The sequence below is a fragment of the Dermacentor albipictus genome, chromosome 6 (genome assembly GCF_038994185.2).
Source record: "Dermacentor albipictus isolate Rhodes 1998 colony chromosome 6, USDA_Dalb.pri_finalv2, whole genome shotgun sequence".
Classification (NCBI taxonomy): Eukaryota; Metazoa; Arthropoda; class Arachnida; order Ixodida; family Ixodidae; genus Dermacentor; species Dermacentor albipictus.
In genome coordinates this window covers 84,238,874-84,257,128 of record NC_091826.1, presented here as the reverse complement: position 1 = coordinate 84,257,128, position 18,255 = coordinate 84,238,874, and the positions used below count along the sequence as shown (strand labels likewise).

Sequence of the window (18,255 nt, the reverse complement as noted above, 5' to 3'; positions counted from 1 at the left end):
TGATCTTCGTGCAATGGTGCGTCACACAAAGGGGAAGATTCTACTTCGACACGTGCGCAGTCGATCACGGCGTTATGACGGGATAAGAAGTCCCATCCTGGGATGACGTCATGCGAGCAGGCGGAAAGAACAACACACTCGACGACATAAACAATGCCGTGAATAAGCACACGTAGAGTACAGGCTGCGTGCGGAGTGACGTGCTGCGCGCTTGCCGTACGAAGCGACTGCTCAGAAAGAGGCGTGGTCACCTTGCGCAGTGAACGGCCCAGTTTGGCGGCTATAGCAGAAACGGCTGAGCCGGTATCCACAAGAGCGAATGCAGGAACACTGTCTGCAGAAATTTCGACCACGTTAGCAGGACAGCCGCGAGGACTTAGACAGTTCAAATGGGGCACAATTATTGCTTCTTCAACGGCGACATTAAGTTTTATTGGTCAGATGGTGCGGGACGCCGACGCATTGGGGAGAGCAAGCGTCGGCTAGGGGATGGCGAGCAACGCGACGGGAATTCTGGGAGGTCAGCATGAGCATACGGTCGGGGGAATGAGTGGGGTATTGACAAAAGGTCTGGCTAGCGTACTGGAAGGGCCGAGAGGCGTCGCCGAACGCTTGAGGGCGCCGGCGCCAATATCGGGCGACGTGTCCGGGAATGCAGCAAGGAAAACAGATAGGACGATTGTCAGGCGCCCTCCAAGAATTAGTTCTCGGTGCGGTCCATGATGCAGCATAGGCTTGCGGTGGCACCTTTTGGGACTGGGTCGAGAAAGACGCCGGCGGTGGCCTGCGCATACGTAAGAGGCACAGCCTCATGCAGGACTGGCTGCACAGAGGCGGTGAGAAAGACTGCACTGTTAGCGCAGAGTAGAGATTCGCGACTGCAGGCGGCTGATGGTGTGCGGAAGGGACAACTTGTTCGACCTTTTCAAGAATTAGGGTGCGGAGCGTGTTTGGAAGACGGGAGGTGGGCTCCTGAGTGAAGGGGACTAAGGCAAGCTGGCTGCCAACTTCCTCACGCACGGAGTCTTTCACCCACAGAAAGAATGAGGATCGGTCGTACTATCGGCGTCAAATGAAAGTTGAACAGCGGAGCGCGTGGCCCAAGCATGAGTGAAGATATAGTGTGCGCCGTCCAGTCATCACCATTGACAGGCGCGCACATCCGGTTTGGCCACACTGCGCGATCCCCCTCTAGTGAGATAATTTCACTTCTGTTCTGGTTCTTACATTTGAAAGGGAGAGAGAGAGAGAGAACTAAACTTTTATTTTCCGAAACGGTAAACCGAGTCAGAACCCGGTTCACCCTAGGTGGGAGGATTCCTTATTCCAAGAACCCTCTGGCTTGGGCTGCCTCTTTGGCCCGGGCGACGAGACTGCGTTGGTCGTCCAGGTCATCGGAGGAAAGCTTGGCCTCCCACGTTTCGGTTATGGTATGGATCTGCGGTGATTTGGGGCGCTCTTCTTGTGCTTCTATGGGGCGGCTTTCTTTGTAGTCGTCTTGTGGAGCTTGTGAGGTAGGGTCTGTGGGTGTGCCACGCAGTGGGCAATCCTGGACCATGTGTTGCAGGGTGTCTGGAACGTCGCAATGGGGGCATATGTACGAGTACTGCGTAGGATACAGTCTGTGCATGATTATTCCGTGCACGTAGGTGTTGGTCTGTAGGCGGCGCAGGATGACTTCTTCCTCCTTGCTTAGATTCTTGTGTGACAAAGCGTACGTTCTTCTGCCGAGTCGGTGGTGTTGCAGAAGCTCCGAGTACTTTAGGGCGATGTCATCAACGTTGTTGGCCGGCCTAGTGTGGGATTGCAGGAAAGCCCGGCTGGTATGCTCGCGGGCAGCGGCGTGTGCCGCCTCATTTCCTGTCATGCCCTGATGGCCTGGAACCCAGTCGATGTAGGTGTCGGGGAGCGGGGCGCGTGCGATGTGATTTCTTAGTATCTTGAGCGCTGTTTCTGATACGCGGCTTTTTGATAGTTGCGAGCTGCTGCTTGGGAGTCTGTTAGTATTACTGCTACTTCAGGGCAAGTTCTTATTGCTAGAGCAATTGCCGTTTCCTCTGCAGTCTCAGGGGCTCTTGCTCGGATGGTGACAGCTGCAAGTTCTTTGCCTTGGTGATCCGTGACGCTTAGGGCAAAGGCGTTTCATTTAATATACCGGGCAGCATCGGTGTACCTCATATGAGGGTCTCTCCCGTATTTCTTGCTGAGTGCGCGGATTCTGCTTTGGCGACGCTCCTTATGATAATTTGGATGCATGTTGCGCGGTATACTTGCAACGCTGATGCAGTCCCGGACTGCAGGTGGGATTCTTGCTTTCTGGTCTGTGTCTGCAATGTAGCTTTCACTGTAGTTGAGGTAGCGCAAAACTGCACGTCCGGTAGGTGTGAGCTTGAGCCGCTCTAGTTGGCTGATCTTATGAGCCTCGACAAGCTCTTCCCATGTATTGTGGACGCCGAGCCGGAGGAGTTTCTCCGTTGATGCCATGGGTGGCAGCGTCAAGGCTACTTTGATTGCCTTTCGAATGACGACATTGAGTTTTTTTGATTTCTGCCGGCTTGAGCTTCAAGTAGGGAGTTCCGTAGGTGATACGGCTAGTTAGGAGAGCTTGAATTATGCTAAGCGTGTCGTGCTCCTTGAGTCCGCTTCTTTGGTTTGTGATCCTCTTGAGGAGGTGCGTAACTTGTGACAGTGTGCGTTGGAGACGCGGGAGAGTGGCCGCTCCTGATCCGTCCTTGTGGATGTGAAGTCCGAGTACGCGAAGACAGTCGACTGTAGGGATCTTGGTTCCGTTGAGCGAGACGCTAGGATCGGGTTCGATATAGTTAGGTGGTCTTCCTCGTGTCCGTGCTCTCAGGACAAGAAGCTCCGACTTTTCAGGTGCGCATTGGAGACCGCAGTCTCCGAGGTATCTTTCGATAATATCTACGGCTTCTTGTAGATTGCGTTCTTGTTGTCCAGTAGTAGGTGCTTTGGTCCAGAGTGTGACGTCGTCGGCGTAAAGGGCATGGCATTGGTTTGGGATGGCGTTCAGTTGTTTCGGTAGCTTGATCATTGCGATATTGAAAAGGAGGGGTGAAATAACTGATCCTTGTGGGGTTCCTTTGTTGGGTAGCCGAAATTTATCGCTGCGGAGGTTGCAGACGCCTACTGTTGCTGTTCGGTGCGTCAAAAAGCTGCTGATATAGTTATAGATCCGGGCTCCGCAGCCTGTATCTTCGAGGTTGCGGAGAATGGCTTCGTGGCTCACGTTGTCGAATGCGCCCTTTACGTCGATTGCCAGGATTGATGATTTGCGTCTGTGATCGAGGTAATCAAGCAAGTCTTCTTTGAGGAGCAGGAGTACGTCCTGCGTGGACAGATGCTGCCGGAATCCGAACATGGTGTGCGGCAAGTGTCCGTTGTCCTCGAGGTATGTTGTTAACCGGTCGTGCACCATGTGCTCGAGGAGTTTGCCCACGCAAGATGTGAGGGAAATGGGACGTAGGTTTTCGATGCGAAGAGGTTTGTTGGGTTTGGGGATCATGGTGACCTCCGAATGCTTCCAGGCTGCTGGTAGGTCCCCTTTTTCCCAGCAGTCGTTGTAGTACTGTAGCAGTGCTGTAGTGGCAGATTGCGGGAGGTTGCGTAAGAGCTTATTAGTTATTCTGTCCCTGCCGGGACTTGTGTTTCTAGTGAGTTTGGCTAATGCTGCGTGGAGCTCTGCCTGGGTGAATGGTCGATCGAGATCTGGGTTTGGTGTACCGCCGTACGCCTTTCGGGTGGCTGATGAAGTGGGCTTGTCGGTGCTAAGTTTTTGCTGAAGCTCACGAAGGAGATCATCCTCCGATCCAGCATGATTGTGGATCAGTCTGTGTAGATCTTGCCTCTGTTGCGTTTTGGTGCGATCGGTAGCTAAGAGAGCCCGTAGGAGATGCCAGGTTTTCTTGGTGCTGAGTGTCCCTTGTAAGCTGTCACAAAAGGCGTGCCAATTTTGCCTGCTAAGTTGCTCCGCGTAATCTTGGGCCTGTATGGTGAGAAGGGCGATTCGTTGCTTAAGTTTTCTATTGAGCTTTTGTCTCTTCCACCTCTTCAGGATGCTTCTTTTGGCCTCCCAGAGATGAAGGAGATGCGGGTCGACTGCGGGGGTGTTGGTGCTTAGCTGGAGGCTCTTGGTGTGGTTTTCTGCGGTGATGAGAAGGCCCTTGAGCCAATGGTCGATGTCGTCAATTGTTGTGTTGCCGCTGAGGTTGTCTCTGAAGGACTTCCAGTCTGTTAGTCGAGCAACTCCAGTCTTGTTTGGTTTCCGGTTGTGCGCGATGTCAAGTTGTGGTGGTCGCTTCCGAGCGTCTCCGAGAGTCGACTCCACTCGGCCCAGTGGACGTTCGCTGTGAACGTAAGGTCCGGGCTAGTGTCCCTGGAGACACTGTTCCCGACTCTCGTGGCCTGCAATGGGTCGTTCCAGAGGGTTAGCCTGTGGTGTTGAGCAGTGTCGTGCACTCGCGCTCCCTTCTTCGTGGTGCTTGGATAAGCCCATGCTGTATGTGGGGCGTTGAAATCTCCCATTATAACAACTTGATGGCCTTTCGTGCGTTTCCTAAGTTCACGGACAAAGTGGTCGAATCCCGGAAGTTGATCACGAGGAGGGCTGTATATGCTGGCGATAAAGAGACTTTGCTGCGTTTTTCTGTCTGGTATGATCTCCACTAGGGTGTGCTCGATGGGGATGTCTTCAATTTCGTGTTCCTGTGTTGTGAGAGTTTTCTTGGTAAGGATGGCTGTGCGTTGAGTTTGTGCATGAGCGATGTATCCTTGAAGTCGGACGTTGTGGGTATTGGTTTCCTGTAGGGCAAATACATCAGGGTAGTCCAGTTTGACAAGTTCTTGTAGGTTTGCATACCGGGGACGGAAGGATCGACAGTTCCATTGCCAGATGCGCAGAGTATTTTGCGGGCTCTTCGTTGTGGTTTTAAGTGTCGCCATCATGAGGATCTTGAGCTTCACAGGCAGCATCATGGTTGGGTGAGATCGAGCGGGAGGCATTGCGATTGTTCGTGCGAGCCTTCTTTCTACCCTGCTCGGTCGTGTTGAGAAGGCTGTCGAGGTAGGACTTGGTGACATAATTGTTCTTTGCGTGTGCTATGAAATAGTTGACCTGGGCTGTTAGGCCGGTAACCTGGCTTGTGAGAGTGGCGACTTGATTCGCGAGGGTGGTCACTTGGGTGTTAAGGGTCGCAATCTTCTCGACGACAGGCTTGGTGATGTTTTCAATCAGGGCAAGGATGTTCTTTGTGAAGACGTCCTCGAAAGCCTGGAGGTGCTTTTGAACTCTAGCTTCGATAGCGGAATCAACTGCATCCGTGGTTAGCGCTGTAAATGATTGATTGCTTCCATGTTCATATTCTTTGCATCTTTGGAATAGTCTGTCTATGAGACTTTGTTGATTTTGTAGCTTGCTCTCGAGGGCTCTTACGGCTACCGCTTCTGCCGATGCGACGCTGGCACTGCCTGAGCTGCCGGCCACTTCTGCGTAATTCAGGCGTTTTCGGGAACGCGATCGCGATCTTGATCGTGATCTTGACGTGGGTCTGTTATTTCTTGCGGTGCTACTGCAGGCGTTACTTGAGTTGGCGGCGCGTGCACTGGCCACTTCAGCGTAATTCACGCGTTTTCGGGAACGCGACCACGATCTTGATCGTGACCTTGACGTGGGTCTGCTAGTTGTTGCGGTGCTACTGGAGGCGTTACTTGAGTTGGCGGCGCATCCATTGGCAGCGCCTAGTTCAGGGAACTCATCGCGGTTGGAGCTCCATCGACTGTCTCGCTCTTGGATCCTGTTTTGCCATTGCTGTCTTACTTGGTAAGGCGGTGGGTTGGGCTTGAGCTTTTTCTTGCATTCTTTCCCAGCGGTTTCGTGCCCCTCTCCGCAAATCTTGCACGTGGGATGGCAGTCATGGTTCGGGGGTTGGTTTGTTTTGCCACATTTGTAGCAGAAATTTGGGGTTGGTTTTGGGCAAACGTCTTGACGATGTCCGAGGTTGCCACAGGTTCGGCAATACTGAACTGATTTGCGGTAGGGCTTGCATCGGTAGTCGCCGCTCTGATAAATGATGTTGTAGGGGACGTGTGGGCCCTCAAAATAGATGACCGCCGCCGTGGACTGTCCGAGCATGCGGGCGTTGAGGACTGTATAGCGTGCTGGCACTCGAATTCCGTCCATTAGTTCCGCACTGCAAGTCCCAGGCGTGATACCGTAGATAACACCTTTGCTGACATCTTCGGGTAGACGAGAGTTGGCTTTTACGTTGTAGATGTTGCCTCCAAGCTGTATGTTAGTGACCTTGGCTAAGTTTTGAGCGTAGTTCTTGTTTGCTGTACTTGCAATGATGAGGTTTTCTTCTTTTTGCATTTGTACTCGCACGTTGTCATGGAATTCTTTTTGCAATATTCCGCTGGATCTTCCGATTGCGTGAGTGACTGCGACGAGTGACCATTTGGCGAGTTCAAGGCCAGCTTGTGGGCGGTAGACAATCTTGATGTCGTCCAAAGGTAGCGGTGGCATTCTGGATTTGCGCGGCGGTGGCGGCATGGCTGGCTGTTGTGTGGATTGGGTCACTGCGGGGCCTTTGATGCGCGTGATTTCCTTCTTGCCTTTCCTTTCCCATGTCAGCCATTGGTCGTTGAGGTCTATGGTTCTGCCGCTGTTTTTATCGTAGGTCCAAGATTGCGCGACGTCGGCTTCTTCCGCTGAGTCTGTATGCATTGCGCTGGTTTCTTCTCGTTGTTCGCTTGACGTCGCGTCCGTCGCGGGTGTTTCTTGGCTCATCTCAAAGTCTGCTTGTCAGCCGCAGCGCCTGCGAGCGCCGAGCCTCCTCTTCGGCTCACAGTGCACGTGCCACGCACGTGCGGCAGCGAGCGCTGTCGAACTCCTTCCACGCGCACCGTGTGCCTGTTGCACGTGCGACGGCGGCTCGCCCCTGCGGGCCTGTGGGGTCTCGCGCGGCGTTAGGCTTAGCAAGGCACGGGATGGTCGGTGAAGATAAAGCTCGAAATCTTGACCAAAACGCACTCACTTTTAAAGTAGGTGGTATCCGCTGGTTCCTTGCAGCTTGCCGATTCTGTCGGTGCAAAATGAAAGGGGTGAGTGGCCTTTCTGTAGAAATGAGCGCAAGACGCAGGAGCCCATGTGAGGCACGTCAGTACTCCACGGCCCCCTAGCGGAGACTCCATTTGAAAGGGAGAAAATAAAAAATAAAAATTAAGCTAAAATATTCCAGTTTACGGCGAGTCTTGTCGCACAGATCGCCGAAACCACAAGTGCTGTCGGCGAGAACAGCGCGTGGTGCAGTTTGCACCGTCATCGCAAGGTAGATTCGCCCGCGCGGCGCGGGCCATGACGGTGCAAACTGCATCACGCGCTGTTATCGCCGACAGCACTTGTGGCTTCGGCATTCTGTGCGACAAGACTCGCCGTAAACTGCAATATTTTAGCTTAATTTTCCTTTTTTTTATTTTCTCCCTTTCAAATGTAAGAACCAGAAGTAAAATTATCTCACTAGAGGCGGATCGCGCAGTGCGGCCAAACCGGATGTGCGCGCCTGTCAATGGTGAATGACTGGACGGCGCACACTATATCTTCACTCATGCTTGGGCCACGCGCTCCGCTGTTCAACTTTCATTTGACGCCGATAGTACGTGCTGTCAAGGCTCGCCAACGAGTCGTCGCTTCCAATAGCTCGCCGAGCAGAAGCACGTTGCTTGCTGAGCTCATCATAACTTTGGCATAGGCTGACGACTTCGGAAATGGTGCGGATTCCTGGCTAGGAGCCCCTGTAATGCGCCGTCATCGATACGTTTCAGAGTATGGTGAGTTCGCTCTGCTTCGGGCATGGCAGCGTTGACCCGTTTACAAAGATACACGACGTCTTCAATGTAGCTCGTGAACGTTTCAGCCGTCTGCTGTGCTCGGACACGCAAGCCTTGTTCAGCGTGCCACCCGCCGTGGTTGCTCAGTGGCTATGGTGTTGGGCTGCTGAGCACGAGGTCGCGGGATCGAATCCCGGCCACGGCGGCCGCATTTCGATGGGGGCGAAATGCGAAAACACCCGTGTACTTAGATTTAGGTGCACGTTAAAGAACCCCAGGTAGTCAAAATTTCCGGAGTCCTCCACTACGGCGTGCCTCATAATCAGAAAGTGGTTTTGGCACGTAAAACCCCATAATTTAATTTTTGTTCAGCGTGCACCTTGCGAACAGCGGGTCGGCAGAACACTTCCGTAAAGGGTGAAAAGACCGTGTGAGTACGGCACTTTCGTGGTTGTGAAAACCGAGTTGTGCAACACCAGTCAGATAAAGATGACGTGGGTTAACTTCGCTGGGTCATCGCGCTTGTTGTGCGCACTCACCCGTTCGTATGGCGCGAACCAGTCATCTACATCTTCATCATCTGCACCGGCGAAGATCTTGGGGTCCCATTGTCGTGGAACGCCGGTACAGGTGACGGACTGTAACGTCGAAGCCGTTTGGGATGAGTTGTTGTTTATGGCATGCGGTAGAGGTCTTGATCACAGCTCCAGGGTTTCAAGCGACGGGGTTTGAATCCCAGCGCCTCCACCCATTAAGAAGAGGTTTATTTGCGGCTCCTTATGCCAATGCACAGCGACAGGGAATGACGAGACTGCCCAAAGCAATGTCCAAAAACACGCCAGCAATCAACAGCGCGCGCCGAGCCGAGCCACGCGTAGGCGATGCGGCTATGCTGCGACATGGGTCTGCTTCACAGTGGAATCGCTAGGGCTGTCTCCTCGAAATCCGCGCAGAACGAAGGAGCGTGGTTAACTCACATGATATCAGCCACAACGTCCCTTGAATTACCGTGGGTATTAAAGCGAAATTTTCTTTACAAACACTACCTGTTTTGCTTGGAGATGGTTCTACGACGCCTGCAACAGAATACCTACAGCGGTTGAAAAAAAACGAAGCATGGCTGCAGCGTTCACAAGACAGATTTCTCCATTAATCTTGGCTCTTGGCCAATAAAATGCTATTTCCTGAGACAATAAACTTAATATTCATTCATATTTATAAAAATTCATATACTATTCCATACGCTCGCATGGATGTTTCGCGCTCCTTCTTGTGGTGTAAATCCGAGGGGGGGGGGGGGAGACGAGGGCACCGTAGTTGGCCGAAGCAGACCCACGTAGAAGTGGAATGCTTAACAGCAGTAGCACTGTAGAAAGAAACGATGTCGTTTATCAGCATCAAAGTTCATTTAAACGCTTCGAAAACGTTGCGTCATTGCGGATGCCGCACAGGCACCCAGGACCAGCGCAATTTTAATGATAAGCATTCTTTGTCTACATCAGGTGTTCTATCTATCTATCTATCTATCTATCTATCTATCTATCTATCTATCTATCTATCTATCTATCTATCTATCTATCTATCTATCTATCTATCTATCTATCTATCTATCTATCTATCTATCTATCTATCTATCTATCTATCTATCTATCTATCTATCTATCTATCTATCTATCTATCTATCTATCTATCTAATCTGTTTGCCTGTCTGTCCGTCCGTCCTTCCATCCGTCCTTTCTCTCACGCCAACCCAGTAGCCCAAATTTAGTAGTTTACCTGATAGTTATGTGGTCGTGGCGGTGATGCGGTTGAGGTGGTCATGCCATCATGCTCGTGCCGTTGTCGTTACCTCAGGTTCATCATACGACCCTCGTCATGCAGTCCACGTGATGCCATTGTCGTCAAATAGGTTTCGTAATACAGTGATCATATGGTGACTTTTGTCAAGGGCTCATCGACATTCTTTTCTCCCCATACCGTGGTCATGCCATCGTTGTCATTGCTGCGTCATCATACATACATTGCCATATCGTCGTCGCAGTAGTCGCTCCTTCGTCACCATTATAAGTTCGTGTGCGGACTCTCTTGAAGCCGTCATGCCACTCGTCTTGCGTCTTCCTCACGCTGTTCTTTGAGCATCGTCATCATTTAAGTAACATCCAATTGGGCCCTTGGCCTCGTCGTCATACCTCCAGTGACGTTGTTGCTTCGCCATCCTATTGTAATCATGCTCATTTATTATTCTTTATGCGCTGTTGTCATGCAATCGCCGTCCTTGGATCACCGTCAGTCACTATCATAACATCCTTTATCATACTGTCGCGATCGTGCTGCGATGGTTGCGCCATCGTCGTAATCGCATCCTCATCTCCTCGTTTTGTCATACTGTCGTCGTAATCCCATCACTGTCATTAAATCGTAATCATTCCATTTCGCTATTTTGCTCGTGTCACCGTCATCACGTTGTGATCGTTGTAACTAATCATCATTAGGTATCGCCATCTCATTGTGGTAATGCGGCCATAGGCATCATTCCATCTGTGTCATTGTGTAGGGGACATAATAGTCATCTTTAAGCCATTCTAATAGGCGACCTTGGCAAGTGATTGCCATATCAAAGTTTCACGATATGACGGTATGATGCATGTAGCCCAAGCAACCGAATTCCCACAATGACCCACAGATATTAAAACAACCAGACTTCACAAATATGGTTTGTTGATACATTCCCCGGGAGCTAATCGCATTACCTGCAATGGTAATCGTGAGATGAGTTCTGGCATAACATCTTTCCAACCAGTTTTTAAGCCGCTACATTCCCACTTTCTAATGTCTGACGAATGACGCTACCGAAGCAGAAGCGTGTAGAGGCCACGAAAGCGTCGCGACTAAACGTAACCGCTTACGCATCACGTGACCAGGGCCTATTTATCGGCTTCGAGGTTGTTTCACAGCGCTCGTTTTGCTTTACCTTCATGATAGCAGCTTTGCGTGGCAGAAGTTACTACGACTGCAACAAAAAGTTCGGCGCTGGAGCGCAGTGTAAGCCAGGCACGCACGCAGGCATTGTCGTTCTGAACATAGAATGCCTCCGTAGTAGTACTTAAACTCATAACTTATTTTATAGCCCTCGTGTAGTTTTATTTTCTCGTAAAGTTGCTGTCAAGCGGCACGTTATTAGCGCGTATCAGCAGTCATGTATTTGAGATCTGTATCGTACTTTTCGGACCCTTGGAGGAAAAGTAATGCTCGCGATATGGATAACCTTGCCTACACAGCAGTGATGCTTGATATTAGTTTCACAAACAATTACGAATGCTTCATGTGTAAAGAAAGAGTAAAACAAAATGCTGAGTGAATGCCGCTACCACTAGACAACCCAGAGTATTGTGGCGTAGTGTTCACCATTACTGCAACAATCTACTAGGCAACAGATAATGGCTGATAGATTTTTCCCGTGAATTTCTGTGGGTTGACATGTAAGCTTGACATGTAAGCAGAAGCATTTTTTTCTGCCTTATTCACGAGCATATTTCCAGCAAAGCCTTAATTTATGAGTTGGTATGCAGACTATGGATTTGAGAACTTGTCAGTGCTTTAGGACATTATCTGATCAACCTGTATTTATTTCTTCCAGACAATACTCCAAAAGAGCACATGCTCCGATAACCTGATGGTGTCCTTTTACGAGGAAAGAGGGGAAGGTGGATGCCAGATCGACAAAGAATGTCATCTTACTGAAAACTGCCAGGTGGAGGTCCATCAGTCAGGCACAGCTGTTTCAAAATCTTCGATCATGTTCGGAGTTCGTGTCCCTAAAGTAAGATTTTATTCCGTTACTTTTGTAATATTTCATGTTGCCTTCACAGCATGTGTAATAATAGTTATGGGTACTAAAACATGGAAGATCTATTCTGAAAGTGACAACAGAGGAACAATTCGTTATCTTTGTGTTTCTCTCGGTTTGCATTTCCCGGCTAAGTCTAGGGCGAGAAGGCCCGAAACGCTGAGAAATCCCGCATGTGCTGTTCTGTGAGTTTCAATTTATTTATTTCATAAGCAGTATACATGCTTACATAAGTATACAGAAGCAGGTCCCGAGGCATGTAGCTTAAAGGGCAATATATTTGTGCACGTATATAGCATAAAACAGAAAGGTAGTAAGCATAAAATGGAATATTATGCAAATTAAGCGGTGTACAAACTGCAAATGACATGAAAGCAAAAATTAGCAATACAATTAAAACACTAGTTAAGGCCCAAACAAACCAAAAATGTTTAAGAACTGTACAATTGAAAAACAGAAAAAGGAAAAACGAAAGAGAAGCTTGCAGGAGGGAAGTGATTTTGGTTATGTAGTAGAAAACTAAATAATGTTTCTTTGAAGAGACCCAAAGAAGTAAAGCTCCTGACCTCTAGTGGGAAGCTGTTCCAAGTAAGGCGGGGAAATTCCAAGACTAGTTTTCATAATTAGTACGTGTTAGTGGCAATGAGGGATTGTTAGCTGCCAATTTTGCGCGGTTTAACAGAAGTGGCCTCAGAAAATATATTTAATTGGGCAGGATTACTTGTTATTTTAACTAAGCTAACAGGCTAACATATATTTAACTAGATTATTTGCTGAAGTTGCATTGTGGTTGTGAAGCATATTATAACCGCTGCAGTGGAATGATTACAACCATATTTCGATGGCCTGATTCTGCAAATGCTGTGCAGTGCTATGCATGTTAGTTATGTGTTGCCCCGCATATTAACAAAATAATTTAGGAATGCCTGAATAACAGAATAGTACAGGCGTAGCATTTCTAGTACTGTAAAATAATACCAAGCTTTAAGCAAAATTCTAATACGAGGAGCAAGTTTGCGCTTCACTAGGCGATATACTTTGTAATAAGATTGTCTAGAATTACACCAAAACATGAGCATGAAAGAAATCAGCTATACGTAAACAATTTCTTCTGCCCATAATGGTACCACCTTTTCTGCGTACGCATGGTGTCTCGTTCATCACCAAAACGTTGGTCAAACTGCGTTGTCAACTATGATTCCAAACATTGCCGAAGTCCACGTCTGCAGTGCCCTGCCTGCAGACCACCCCCCTTCCCACACCTGCACATGCTTTCTTAGTCTCTCAAATATGGTCATCTGCAAGAAGGCTGTCTCCCTCGCAATGAACAAAACTATGCATGATTACCATGGTGTGGAACTTTTTCTTAGATACACGTAGTCCACCAGCACGCGAAAGCAGTTCAATGCAAGCATGAAGTTACGTGCAATAGGCAGTGGCGCCTGCTTTAGAAAGCCTCCATGTGCCAATGTCTAGGCCATCATGCAGAAGTCGTCCACGGCTTCATCCTCTACTGTTTGACCAATCCTGTATTTTGTTGCCGAGTCCCTTATTTCGAGCATCACAGACCGGTGCGCTGGCAGTGCTTGCAACCATTTAATGATGCTGCAAGCATGTCGGCAAAGTGACTCAATTTCGCGCCACTGGACACGTTTCTGCTATCAGTGGTAGCACGGCCCATGTATTAGAGATAAAAGCCTTGCTGCAACACACGGCTGCAACGCACAGGTCTTTATAATCTCAGAAGCAAAGCAATCTTCGAGACAATGCGAAAGACTGCGTGCGTGCGCACGCGGGGCTGCTAGCGTGTGCACGGCTGCAGCACACACTTTAGACATGACGCGCTTCCGTTTTTTATTAACTTGCATCGTTATCGTGGATCAGTACTGGAAAGGTTATATTCTAAGAACGTTTGTAATATGCAGCTAGTGAGGAAGGTATGAAACTCGCTTCAAATCTTGAAATTTCTTGCCAGTTTACAATTCCCTTCACTTTTTCTGCCTGTATGCATGCGGGGCAACATATTTTTTGAGGATACGCAGGCATTGTAAAGGTTATAAAAGCCGATTACTGCGAGAATAAATATATGAATTTTCCTGGCGAATTCTCTCCATTGGCGTCGGCGCGCTGTGATTGAGACAATAGTGGGGGTATATATATATATATATATATATATATATATATATATATATATATATATATATATATATATATATATATATATGTATGTATATATATATATATATGTATGTATATATATATATATATGTATGTATATATATATATATATGTATGTATATATACATGTGTGTATATATATATGTATGTATATATATATGTATATATATATATATATATATATATATATATATATATATATATATATATATATATATAGAGAGAGAGAGAGAGAGAGAGAGAGATCAGAATAATTCTGGTGAATTGTGGCCAGGATATATTCATTTGTATGTCTACATAAGCAGATATAAAATTGTCCGAAAGCCAGATTCTCACAAAGGATCTCTAGCACAAAAGCGCGCTACCTAAAAACTTGTCCCCGGACGCTTGCTATTCTAGGCATAAGAGAATAGCAATTAGAATTGCCTGCGTCACGTTAGCTTCCAGGATGCTGTTGCTTCTACCCAGCAGGAGTTGCCTTACGTACTACCTGTCGTTGCCGCATAGTGGCACTGACGTTGCGCAGCTCTATTCCTAGGGTACGCGATCAAATCACTGCCATGGATGAAAAGGTTAAAAAAGCAGGGAAGAGATTGAAACAACAGGACCCATTACAAACATAGGTAGTGGTACAAGGTAGACAAAGAAGTTTTGAATAAGAGAAGAAAGATTGAAGGGATGTATACAAAATGCTAGAATGAAAAGCATGTGTAGCATACCTGCATAACTCAAGCAGGCTAGGTGAATATTTGTCACAGCCTCGTTTCATAGGGGATACCAATAAATCGTTAAGATCACTGATCAATCGCGGCTGCCGAATTTCAACGTAGAGGGAACGCAAAACGCCCGTGTGCTGTGCACGAAGTGCGTGTGAAAGAGCCACCTAGCGTTCCAAATTCATAAGGAGTTACCAACTACGGTGCTCTTCATGATCATTGCGTGGTCATTGCATGTAATCGCTGAAGTATGCTTTTCGCCTTTCCGCGTGCTGCGTCACCCAAATCTGCTATATATGCCAATAGCTTTCACATCATTCCAGGAGTCACGTTGTCACCCATCCAACTCATCGCTCATGCGGACTTTGAGGGATTTCCCAAGAAGTGGATGGATCATTCGATGCTCCAAGAACTAATACACTTTCAAGACAATTATAGAACAAGTGCTCTTGGCGGGCGAAATTACATGTTAAATTGAAAATAATAAGAGCGGCCGGAATAAATAATCCATAGGTGAAAAAAATACGCACCAAAGAAAACATGCCAATTAACAAGAACATTTGGTTGGCCTCTATTAAAGGTTCCTCGACTGCGCAGCTACCATCCCTGTGTTTGTCCCAGAGATTTCAAACGCAGCGCTAAACATTCCTATCAGAGTCAGTGCTTCTCCCTTCTGGTGAACCTTTCACTGTGTTGAGCATGCTTACGTCTCAGAGATAATAATGAAGCTTTATTCCATTAGACTGCAAAAATGAATAGCCACTGCAGTCATTTCAATTGGTTGCTCTTAGTAGTTATATGGACCAAGATGGTAAAATTATGTATGAGAAAGGAGAGGTATAGTTGGGGAAACGCAGGCTCGCATTGTAGACAGGAGAGTAGGTAGTGTTTGTGCGTATGGCGTTCGCATGAGCACATGTTAAGAAATTCTAGGGTCGTTACGCAGTGCCATTTCACAATGGCCATCAGATGGGCGTACGTGCGCGATTGCGCTCAAGTTATGTAAGCATCACCGCGTCGTTATAACAGATATGGCATAGGGATCCGCTTTTTCGCTGATGTACGCATAAATCTTGCCGTTGCTTATGTGATAGTACTCATTTTTTTTGGCAACATGGTCAAAAAAATTCCGCCGTGGTTGCTCAGTGGCTATGGTGTTGGGCTGCTGAGCACGAGGTCGCGGGATCTAATCCCGGCCGTAGCGACCGCATTTCGATGGCGGCGAAACGCGAAAACACCCGTGTACTTAGATTTAGGTGTACGTTAAAGAACCCGATGCGGTCGAAATTTCCGGAGTCCACAGGTACGGCGTGCCTCATAATCAGAAGGTGGTTTTGGCACGTTAAACCCCATAATTTATTTTTTTAAGGCCAAAATATATAGGTACCTTTGACAGATTCGTCTACGGTAGCTGTTGTCAGATTAGTGTTTTTTCGGTATTGAGACCATGAAAAAAATTCGAGCAAATGGCTTAAGCAAGTAACCTTCTACTAAGGGAAAAGGGCACAAGAATAAAATGTACATTTGCCAAGGTGAAATAAAACATACATTCACCTTCTTGGTTCACAATACACGCATCCCAATAACCTTTATAATGATACCGACACGTGTACTTGTATGTGTTTATCGGGCGACACGTTTAACCGCCTAACAAATGTTATCGCACAGCGCAGGGCTTGCCTGCATGTCTCGGAAGCTTCTAGAATGTTATCGACGTTTCAATCGGCTGTCTGTGACCGAACCATGTGTAATCTGATCGCATGTGTGCGCGACGCGAACAACTTTGTGGAACGCACGTGGGTCCCAGCGATTATTGTGTAACATTCGACGACTGATGTATAAAAGCCGACGCGCTTGACCCGCTGATCAGATTTTTGACGGTCGCCGACCATGTTCGCCGCTATCGTTGTGCTATAAGTGTAGCCTGTCTTTGTGGGCACAGGTTCGCCGAATAAAAGTTAGTTTTGTCTTTAACAGTATTGCTACTGTGTTCGTCAACGTCACTACCACATGACATCTGGTGGAGGTGCTTCTCGTTCTTGTACCGGACGCCGCCGACAAGCCGTGATCCAAGCCCGCACCGTAAGAGAACACCAGCGCAGTCCCGGACCATCGAGCAAGCCACCGTTAACAACTGCCCCCGCAGCACGGACTTCTACCTGAGAAGACAAAGAAGATTGTGGCCAAGGCAACCCCAATGGCAGCCCCAGCATCCCCCATCGTCCTGCAGTAGCCCAGGGAGCCTCCGACATTCCGCTGTTCAACATTCGAGAACCCGGAAACCTGGCTTGAGACGTATGAGACGGTCGCTGCATTTAACAGATGGCACAGTGACGACAAACTGCGACATGTCTTCTGTGCATTGGAAGACGCTGCCAGGACGTGGTTCGAGAACCGAGAAGCCACCCTAACGACCTGGGACCTTTTCCGAAGCGGCTTCTTGCAGACATTCACCAGCGTCGTACACCGAGAACGAGCCCAAGCACTACTAGAAACCCGAGTGGAGCTGCCTAATGGGACAACCGCAATTTTTACAGAAGAAATGCGCCGCCTATTCCGCCATGCCGACCCGGAAATGTCCGAGGAAAAGAAAGCCCGCCAACTCATGCGTGGTGTAAAGGAGGAACGTTTCGTCGGATCTGTACTGTATGAAGCCGACCGAACACTGTCGACGAGTTTCTTCGCGAGGCCACTAGCATCGAGGACACACTGGAAATGCGGAACCGGCAATTCAACCACCGCATGAACTTGGCAAGCTACGCCGGAGTTCAGTCACTGGCCACCGACGACCTGCGCGAGACTATCCGAGCGGTCGTGCGGGAGGAGCTACAAAAGCTATTCCATTCATTACAGCCTCAAGTGGCTTCGATTGCCGACGCCGCAGGTGAGGAGCTCGAGCAACAACTCGGAGTAGCCGCTGAATCGCCGCAGCCTCCACCGCAAGCGGTGACATACGCCGCTGTAGCCTGCCATCACGTTCCCCGTCCGCGCCCACGGCAGGGCCCAGTGACAACACAGTTCCGTCGTCCACCACCACCCCCGCCACCAGCACGCCAACTCGTCACCCCACGCGGCATTCCAAGGAAGACTGGTGTTTGGCGCGCCCCGACCACCGTTCGCTTTGCTATCACTGGAAAGAAGCCGGGCACATCTACCGCCGATGCGTATACCGGGAGATGGGACTCCGAGGCTTCCTCGTTAACGTGCCGCGACCACAGATTTGCGAACGACATCGCAATATCGCCGACTACCTCGCCGTCACTCAGTGGAGCCCTCGACGACCGTCCCGTTCGCCGTCACCAGGCCGCTACTTGTCGCCGCAGCACCGACCATACACCGGCCCAGCCCGGGGCCGCTCTGCGAGTCCATATCCGGAAAAATAAAAGCAGCAGCCGATGGAGGTGCGGTTGCTGTTCGTCGAACTGACGAAGATCCTCCGCTGCCGACCAAAACGACGAAGAGACCATCTCGACGACATAATAATGACACGCCACCGTCCCGACGAAGTCAGGAAGCCAAGACTACACCGACGAAACACGACTTGATGACGCGACGTTCCAGCGTCAGTTCAACACGACGCAGCCGTGATCCGACGCCAAGACCTAACTGCAACACCGAACATAGATCCACCGACCTCGACGTGCTTGTCGACGGCCACGCAGCTATCGCCTT

At 48.9% G+C, this 18,255-nt stretch overlaps 1 protein-coding gene across 7 annotated transcripts in view; it reads left to right on the top strand.

Annotated features, from left to right (window-relative positions):
• LOC139061257 (calcium-activated chloride channel regulator 1-like) overlaps positions 1-18,255 on the top strand; it is a 323,451-nt gene that overhangs the window by 77,747 nt on the left and 227,449 nt on the right. For all 7 annotated transcript variants that reach the window (XM_070540974.1, XM_070540969.1, XM_070540970.1 and 4 more), the window contains one exon: positions 11,480-11,662. In XM_070540974.1, coding sequence (XP_070397075.1) covers positions 11,480-11,662 — 183 coding nt within the window. The remainder of the gene's footprint in view (positions 1-11,479; positions 11,663-18,255) is intronic.